At 41.5% G+C, this 9,178-nt stretch overlaps 1 protein-coding gene across 1 annotated transcript in view; it reads right to left on the bottom strand.

Annotated features, from left to right (window-relative positions):
• The window catches only part of ADAMTS12 (ADAM metallopeptidase with thrombospondin type 1 motif 12), a 284,062-nt gene that overhangs the window by 184,166 nt on the left and 90,718 nt on the right, over positions 1-9,178 (bottom strand). Inside the window, exon 3 of the mRNA XM_019647855.1 lies at positions 4,545-4,695. Coding sequence (XP_019503400.1) covers positions 4,545-4,695 — 151 coding nt within the window. The remainder of the gene's footprint in view (positions 1-4,544; positions 4,696-9,178) is intronic.

Raw genomic sequence — 9,178 nt, 5'->3', positions numbered from 1 at the left:
TATAGGGCTATTAGGAGAATCAAGTGAGCTGAAGCTTCTAAACGTGCCACGCAAACTGCTTTACAAATGCAGGGTGGTCATATTTTAACCACCAACTCTAATACCAGTTACATGTGACCAGATTTGCTGACATTTCTTGGAAGATATGACATTTTTCTTCAGTATCTTTCTCTGAGGAAAAAAACAACCTCTGGGACAGGAAGAGCAGACAAGGTCCAGACTGCAATAAAAGAGCTGAACGAGACTCGTGCAGGTCTGAGACTTGGTTCCATTTCTACTCTGCAACAAACACCAGGGACACAAGGAGAAAGCGAGCCTTTTGCTAATGAAGCTCATTTGTTCCATAGAAGCAGAGCAGAAGTCAGACTCCTCAAGAACGGCTGGTTTGGGGTCCCTCTGTGAAACTGCTATCAACCTGATACTGATGTCCATGAAGAAAAAAGAAATCACCAACAAGAAGCAATTCTTGGTAATTCTTCAGCCTCAAATTCTGGACCCCGGCAGTACAGAAGAAACAGATGGGAATCCAGGTGAGAACATCGTAACTACTTTGTGGGCCACATGCACGAGAATGCTGAGAGCCACACAAGCATTTCCCTAAAGACAAACTTCCGTTTGCCTTCTTCCTCAAGGCCAGCCTGCCAGCGTGCACCCAGAATTACCTATGCGGCGGAAATATTTCTCAGAAGCTGGATGGAGATCTAGGAGAGCTGAGTGACTCACCAGCTGGAGGGGAAGGAGGACACCTGCTCACATGCAGCAGTGTTGCCGGACCCAGGACCTCAAGTGTCTGTCACAGCAAAGGGACCAGACAGGAGACGGGTGAAGAGACCTCCGCTGGTTTGGGGGAGGGCGGGGTGGGAAGATTTCCCAGCTGAGCTCTGCACCTCCTCTCTCTCGCAATATATAAACACAGAGCTTCGTACGCCTGGTCCCAAGTGGCCATGGTTTATTGGTCTCTTTCATTTAGCCAGAGCCCAGTCATCTTGAAAGAAACCATCTACAGTGTACTTTGCAAAAGAAGGACTGACTGGCTCCAAGCTTCCCCTGAAGCTCACTGCCCAAGACAGTCACCTTTTATTACAAGTTCTGGATTTGGGCCAAAGAAGGCACTCTTCACGCCGAACTTCTCCACAACCTGCTCACCTCTTCTATAGCTTTGAAGGAGAATGGCAATGGACTTAAGGAAAACATACCCATTTCACTGGGAGCTAGTACTCTGTTCCCAGAAGAACCAGGTTAGAATGAGCCCGGGACTGAGGCTCAAAAAAGACAAATTCGCCCTTTTATCTTCTCTTGTCATCTACTCTTCCTCCTCTACACTGCTAACTCTATTTTGGAAATAAATTCACCTCATTGTTTCAACCAAGCCATAAATATAAATATCTGTGAATGCTTCCCAAGGCTATCCTGTAAGAGTTGCTTTAAATAAACTTTATTTTGAAGCATTATAAACATAGAAGATGTACAAATCACAACTGTGACNAAAAAACTAAGAGACAGGAACTTGTCATTGTCAATAAAACGAGGTTTTAAAATTTGCTCTAGATTGAATTCAGGCATGCTGTAGTTTCTCACCATTTAACACAGATTCCAGAACGTTGGCGAAAACAAGAACTTTGGCATGGCTGGCACATAGAAAGCTCAGAAAAGCAAACAAAACTAGCCCACAGATGAAGAAATTTTAGTTCAAACTGATCAAATCAATAACAAAATAGCATCACAATAAAGGCCTGGGGGGAAAGAAAGAACTTAATTACATTAGGCCATATTGCTAAGGGGCTTATTATGAAATTCCTGGGCACCTTTCCATGAGGGAAATAAATAGAATTGAAGGGGCATATTTTAAGGGGAAGTAATCGATACATTTTCTCTCCTAAGGTACTATTATAGAATACTTTTAAAGTAAATCTTTTTTTCTGCTTTGCACATTACAAAGACAGAATGCTTTACACAAGCAATCTTTCTTGATATAATCACAGTAATTTAGTCTTGCAACACCAACTAACCTAAGCATGAAGTGTGCCTTCGTGTTGGCTAATGACATGGCTACTGCCAGTTAATGCCACCATCTCTTCAGGGTAATGTGGTGTAAGAACACTGCAATTACCTGGTTCAGCCAGATCAAGAACATTTCAGTGTACCAGGTTATTAAAATTCCAAATGTCATGTACACTTTGAGAATATTCACAAGCACATCAGAGTATTCTTGAATCTCTAGCTATCGTTTAAGCATTGAATCACACTCATGAATTTAGGAAGGGAGATGGTTACACACTCGTCCAACTGACACTTCCTCAAATCTAGAAAATGTACATTTCTTTTTTCTTTTTATCAGTGTTATGTAGACGAGGGGCTGGTCTAGTCTAGTTTCATCTACTTGGCTACGAATCACTCTTAGTTTCATTTCAATGATTTACTGCATTTCTACTTTGCACCTAACACTATGTTGCATAGTGTTTGGGGATGGATTGCCTACCCTGCTGGGGCTTTTGAGATAGTTGATAAAACAAAAATTATATTCAAGGAAGAGTGAAAGAATAGACGTGAAGGAATATAAAGCCCAAGGTATAATAGCATCTTAACTTCTGAGCATGGCTATATTCTAAACACCACCAACTCCTTGAAGCTTTTGAAAAATTCACTCCCTTCTCCGAGCCACAATTGCTTCTTTGGTGAAAGGAGGAGACTGCATTAGGCATTCTCACAAGTCCTTCCAGCGGAGCTGTTCAATTACGACATTCTGTGGTTTTAAGCAAGTATAAGAGACAGTGTTTTAGCAGATGTGTATGGAGAAATTCACAATGCACAGATTGCTCCAAGGTGGGATTAATCAGAGTTTTCATAAAAGTTACGGTAAGTCTTCAGGTTAGCCAAGAAACACAATAATGAAATGGTAATGACAAGCGTTGTTACTGTGGTATTCTTTGACCTAACGGGAGCATGATACTTGTAAACTCAGCTCCTTTCCTACCCATTTCTTCTGCCCTTATGACTAAACACACCCCATCCTCAATTCATTACTAATCAACTCTATCACCAGGGAAACTGTAAGGGAGGGAGACGCTCGAGGTGGGTGAATGAGGACAAGCCCAGCGCACTTCACAGGGCCACTATGCCTCCAGCAGCAAGTACCCAGCCAGTTTCACTCACTGCCTTAGGAACTCTCTCCGCCATACTGATGACCTCGTGATCTAAAAAATACTGAACACACACAAACTGTTATCCTTCATCCACTGTGTAACAGAAATTGGGTAATCATCCAGGTGACTGGATCAGGGACAACCAGGATCCTAAACATTCGCATTGAGACGAAGTTATCTGGATTGGTACCTTTATCAGTCACATCAGCCAGACAATGTGTCTCTTCCCTTCTCTTGGTGCTTGACAGAAGGAGCTTTAAACAGCACATTATCTAATTTAGGACAGAGTTACAATAGCTTACTAGAGTTAGGGAATTTAAGCAGCTATTCCATCTTTGTGCACAAAAGTTTCTTGTTGCTTACATAGTCTACTAATATTATAGAAGAAACTCCCAGGAAACTTACCATCTATCACAGGGTCTGGGTGATGTCTGTAGAGAAATTTGAATATTTGAACCCTTGTCCTCTCACTCTCCATTCTTTCTCTAACTTGCAAAGCTGAAGTTCTGAGTCCTCTCAAACCCTCATCAGAACCCTCTTTCCCAGATTCCTTCATCATCTATCTATTTTCCCTTTGAAGTCCATAGTTTCCAAACACTTAAGACATATAAATGATATTATGGATTCCTTTTATTAATTGCCCCTCTGGCCCATTATTTTTTTGTCACTGAAGAAAGAAGGAGTGATACAATATTTAAGAAAATGTCCCAATTTCCAGGGGCTCTTTATGCATAGACTATTATCTCCTTCACATTAAAGAGATGGTGGGAGTTGCCAGGAAATAATCTAGGTCAGTTTATCTCTTAAAAACTACCTGAATCTGTTTAGTACAAGGCAGAGAGAAGCAGTTTAGGTCATTCCAGGGGCTTTGGGGAAGGAAACATACCTCAGTGAACTAGAAACAAAACACAGCCAAAGAAGCATAGCTGAACTCATTGTCTGATAATATGTTGACATTTTTTTTCAGTTTCTCTTCACACATCCTCCACATCATCAAACATTTAAATCTGCCTTCCATGTGCAGATGACAAGCTGTCTGATAATATTCCACACTAAGGTACTGTAACGTTGCTAATATAGAAAATCATTTTCTTTAAACTATCTTCCTCTAAGGGGTTCAGAAGAGTTTAAAAAAAACAACAACAAAAACCAGTTCACCACTATGAATATCATATGACTATCATCAACTAATGTGGCATGGATGTAAGAGACGCCTTTTTTCCTTCCTATTAAGAATATGAAGAAACCTGAGTATAGAGAAGTGAAGTGATTTACACAAAGGTGCATAATTCCTGGCAACAAATGGGGAGATGATATCAGATTTGAATAAGAACAAGTCATGTTGGAATAAAGCAGTAAGAGAACAAACAGAACCCAGTAAGGAGGTTTAAGTTACAATACCCTTTAATCCACAGGTTGGCTCCTTCATGTCTGGCTCTCTCTGCCTCTGCCTCCTGTAGATGATGTGTGGGTGGTACTCTCCCTCGGCCAGGGGATGCTTTTGGACAGGCTCAATAAAAAAGTCTCCATGTGGTAGATGGAAAAATCCAGTCTGTAAATATATGCAATGCAAAGGTTTATTTGAATCAATCCTTTACCTATGCAAAGAAAATTAGTAGAGTAAAAATTATATACATCATGATGATCCCTGAAACTTGTAAGACCAGTGCTTTCATAGTCTGCCAGTTGATCTCACAGAAGAGCTACACAAGATGTAATGAAATGTCTTCAGTCATCGTTATTAAATGTTTTGGGATCACGGATGCCCTTGAGGCTCTAATGAAAAAAGTACACATATATATGTATCTATCAAAAATGTAGCATGCAATTTTGTAGGTTCATGGATTCCTGCTCCTAAAACCCATCGCTGGATATCTATGAATCTTAAATTCAGAGCTGGTGCTTCCTGGTTGCCCTATTATGGAGTTGGTACCTATATTCCTTATTCCGCTGACAGCTTTATGGAACATTTATTTACCTGTATGTTGGCAGCCCAGCTATAAATTCACACAACTTTTTGAACTATTTAATGCCATTCTGTTTTCAAGAAAATAGGTATGTCTAGGGACTTAGATAACACCAAGTCCCTGATCTGAAACTGAGTTTGCAGGGGTCTACAATGGAAAGCCCTCTGTCAGTTTCTAGGAAAACGGGGCACTCTCATCTCACAGACACAGGAATTCATGATATGCTGGAGAACGCCAGTCAATGACTAACTTTTTTTGGAGGTCAGGTCTAGAAGTGGTATGTCCTACAACTCTCTTTTCTTTTTAGGAAAATTTCTTAGTGTCCATTTGAGATGCTTAGAAAACTCCTTTGCCATGTCCCCTAGGATGGATTAACTCTCAGAATCTGAACTCTTTATCAATGAATAAAAGGGCCTGCCCTAGAGGACCTGCTTGAGGTGTCATATTGAGGTGATCAGGGGTTCACACTCTGGAATTAAAATGGTTTCAAATNTAGAATCTTCAACTAACTGGATTTGCATGAAATCAGCACAAAAGTATAAACCACTCCCCACCCCATACTCTATCAGGCTAGTGATCTGATATGCTAATTATTCTAATGACCTATTGTTAATGTTATAATATTTAATAATGTCTGTAAATGCCATTTAAAAGGCAGCTGAAACATTTCCAAATGACTTACATAATGACTTATATAACTTCCAAATGACTTACTCAAGACTTTGATTTCTTGCAATATGACAGACTAGATATCCTGAAAAACTCTCCCAGCATAAGGCCTCTAACAATACTTAAAGCACCAAAAAAAAAGGAAGGAGCCAATGGCTCAGAGGCCAAAAATAGAAAAACAAAAAATAAAAACAAGTAGAATTCAGAGAGAAAAGCAAAAGATGCAGTGTGACGATGACCTCTTTTATGTGTCAACTTTGCTAGGCTACAGTCCCCAGTTATTCAATCAAACACTAATCTGGGTAGGGCTGTGATAATATTTTGTAGGTATACTTTAAGTCCATAATTGGTGGACTTTAGCTAAAAAAGATTATCTTTGATAACCTGGTAGGCCTGATTCAATCAGCCGACAGACCTTAAGTGCAGAGTCGAAGTTTTCCAGAAGAAGAAACTCTGCCTACAGATAAGTGTTTCAGCCTATGCTTGAGAGTGGCAGGCTGCCCATGGATTTTGGATTCGCCTAGCCAGTAGCTACTATTGTGTCAATCAAGTTCTTGCAATAAACCCCTTAATATACATTTCTTATTGGTTCTGCCTCTTTGGCTGTACACTGATGGATGTACGAAGCTAGCTGCTCATCTACTGCTCCCTCCTTCTGCTCTGGAGAAGAAGCAAGTTTAGGGCCCACTTCAGCGGAAAGTAATATTGGAGGCTATGTGAAAGAATGAGCTAGAAATCCAAGAAACAAGTAAGCAGACCTAAACTTGGCTCTCTGGGCTTCAACTCTGGGTACAGGGGGAAAGCTATTCATGGACAATCTATAGCCACAAGCCATAGATTTGGGGCCCAACTTCACACAGGATACATGTAACTTCAACAGTAAGCACAAGAGAGAGAACACTTCATATCCATCAGACTGCCAAAGTTTAAAGTGAGAATACCAAGTATTGGACAGAATCTGGAACAATAGAGACTCTCATTCACTGCTTCTGAACGTCAACTTTAGAAAGCAATTTTGCATCATCTGGTCAAGTCATAGATGTACATATCCTATGCGATATTGATTTCATTCTACTACTAGGTGTATACCCTTGAAAACCCTCTGAATTTGTGCTCTGAGAAACATACACAGGAGTGGTCTTTGCAACATACTGGATCAAGTGGATCGAGTGGAAGAGTCACATAATGGAGTACAACAGCAGAGAAAATGAATGAATTATAGTTACATATCCTGGCACAAGCATCATGTAGAGTAACAAATAATAAAAACATCCAATNCATGAATTTTCAGGGGACACAACTCAATCTGTAACAGACACCATTCCTTGAATACTGGATATTTTGTAGAAGTGATCGCAGGGAAAATGGCTCCCTAAGAATCTATACCCAGCCTGTGGTTTATGTCAGGCAGGGCCTCTCTAACATTCCTGATAACATCAAGTTCCTCTGCTATACACTCTTAAAGGCATTCATCACAATGCCCATATACATACTATTTTATATTTTTTGTTTTAAGTTCTCCTCCCACTAGATTGTAAGTCCATGAGAGCAGGGTCCAACTTGGCATGTTCAGAGCTGCATCCCTTAGTACCAGGCCCATAGAAAGCACCAAATTAATATTTCCTGAAGGAAAAAAGTTCAATCGATGACACATAAACCAATGTAACTAAAATTCTGGAACTTTCTAACCCTTGGCTTATCGACCCAGAAAATATCCCTGGGATCTGCTTCTCAGCCTTTGGAGGAGAGGAGTTAGAGCATAAAGTGCATTAATAATTTCCTCAGATATTTGATTTCAGATCTAACAAGTAAACTTCCTTCCCCATAAAGAAACTATTTTATGGTATTTATGAGACTTCCAGCTGCTGCACAGAAATAGGACTGTGGGGGAGGGGGGAGGAATGTTTGCTTTCCCAAACCCTGGCATTAATCGAGCTTACATAGTTAACATTAAGTGCTGCCAGAAGAACACATCTGCCTTGCAGCAGTGACTCGAGGAACTCTGGGAGCGTTTAGCCCCATAGCCCAGGTATGATAGGTGTGTATGCACACCTGCAGGACCCCGCTGCAAATACATCAAGGAACACCTCAGAGGTAGGGAAGGAGGGAGAAAACGGTAGGAGGCAAGGTAGAAGGCTACCAGGGGCCACATGAAAATACAGAGTGAGGGGAGGGCAGTTAGCTCAGTTGGTTAGAGCACAGTGCTCATAACACCAAGGTTGCCGATTCGATCCCCACATGGGCCACTGAGCTGCGCCCTCCACAACTAGATTGAAACAATTACTTGACTTGGAGCTGATGGGTCCTGGAAAAACACACTGTTCCCCAATAAAATTTTTAAAAAAAGGGAAATGCAAAGTGAGCTTGGGGAAGGGACACATCAGTACTCCTAGGGCAGTTCATGTGGAGAAGTGGGACCTCACAGGAGGCAGCATTTAAAACAAGACTAAAAGGATGCCAGAAATTTGTCTGGTGGACTGGCTGAGAATTAGTCTTCCCACTCCCCACAGGAAGCTGAAAACCATGCGTGCTCTAGGTTCAGAGAGCACCACTCAGTGTGCTAACGTGGCTGCAGCTGCTTCATTGGCCCTCGCTGACAGCTCATTCGCCAAGGCATCTGCTCTTCTTCACCCCACCTAGAGAGCAGAGCTGGGCCTTCCTACCTGACGTCACTCTCAGGCCTCCATCTCTACGTCGCTGCCTGGGTTGATAGTATGTTCACCATTGCATCCCCATTTCCTAGAACACCACCTGGCACAGTGTAAGAGCTTGTCAAGTAAATGAATGTCAGTTGCTTTCTCTTATCCATCCATCCATCCATCCATCCATCCTCTTCTTTTTCCCAAAATAATAATGTGAAGTGGTCATTTTTCAGCTACAGCCACAGGTCACATGTCCCAACCGCTGCTACCTTTTGTCTCTTGTATATCCTCTTCAACAGCATGTGGGTATTCTCATGGGTTAAATTGGCTCCATGTAGGTAAAATATAAGTATATATTAACGACCATATAGGTAAAATATAAGTATATAGAGTAGCTACCAAATAACCAATGAGCTACCAAATGCGTCATAGATAGTAAGTTCAACACCTGTAAGTTCAACATTTTTTGAGTTCTTCTCCTGGCCAGGAACTCTGCCAGACCTTGGAGAGACACCTGTGAAGAAGCAGACATGATTCTTCCCGTTGTTGAGCTTTCTGCATAGAGAAGAGCAGAGACAGATGTTCATAACAGGAGAAGGCCTGTGGCAGGGGAAGTGGCTGACGCTGCGTCACAGGCGGAGCATCTAACACAGGCAGAGATGGTCAAGAAGGCTCTCTAAAGGAAGCCATGTGTGGGTCCTACGGAGAAGTCAGTAAAGCAACTGGGAAAAATGAGTTTCAGGCAGAAGGAACCTAA

The sequence above is a fragment of the Hipposideros armiger genome, unplaced genomic scaffold (assembly GCF_001890085.2).
Source record: "Hipposideros armiger isolate ML-2016 unplaced genomic scaffold, ASM189008v1 scaffold_117, whole genome shotgun sequence".
NCBI lineage: Eukaryota > Metazoa > Chordata > Mammalia > Chiroptera > Hipposideridae > Hipposideros > Hipposideros armiger.
Note: the sequence above shows the minus strand (reverse complement) of the source record. Positions and strands in the feature narration are given on the sequence as shown.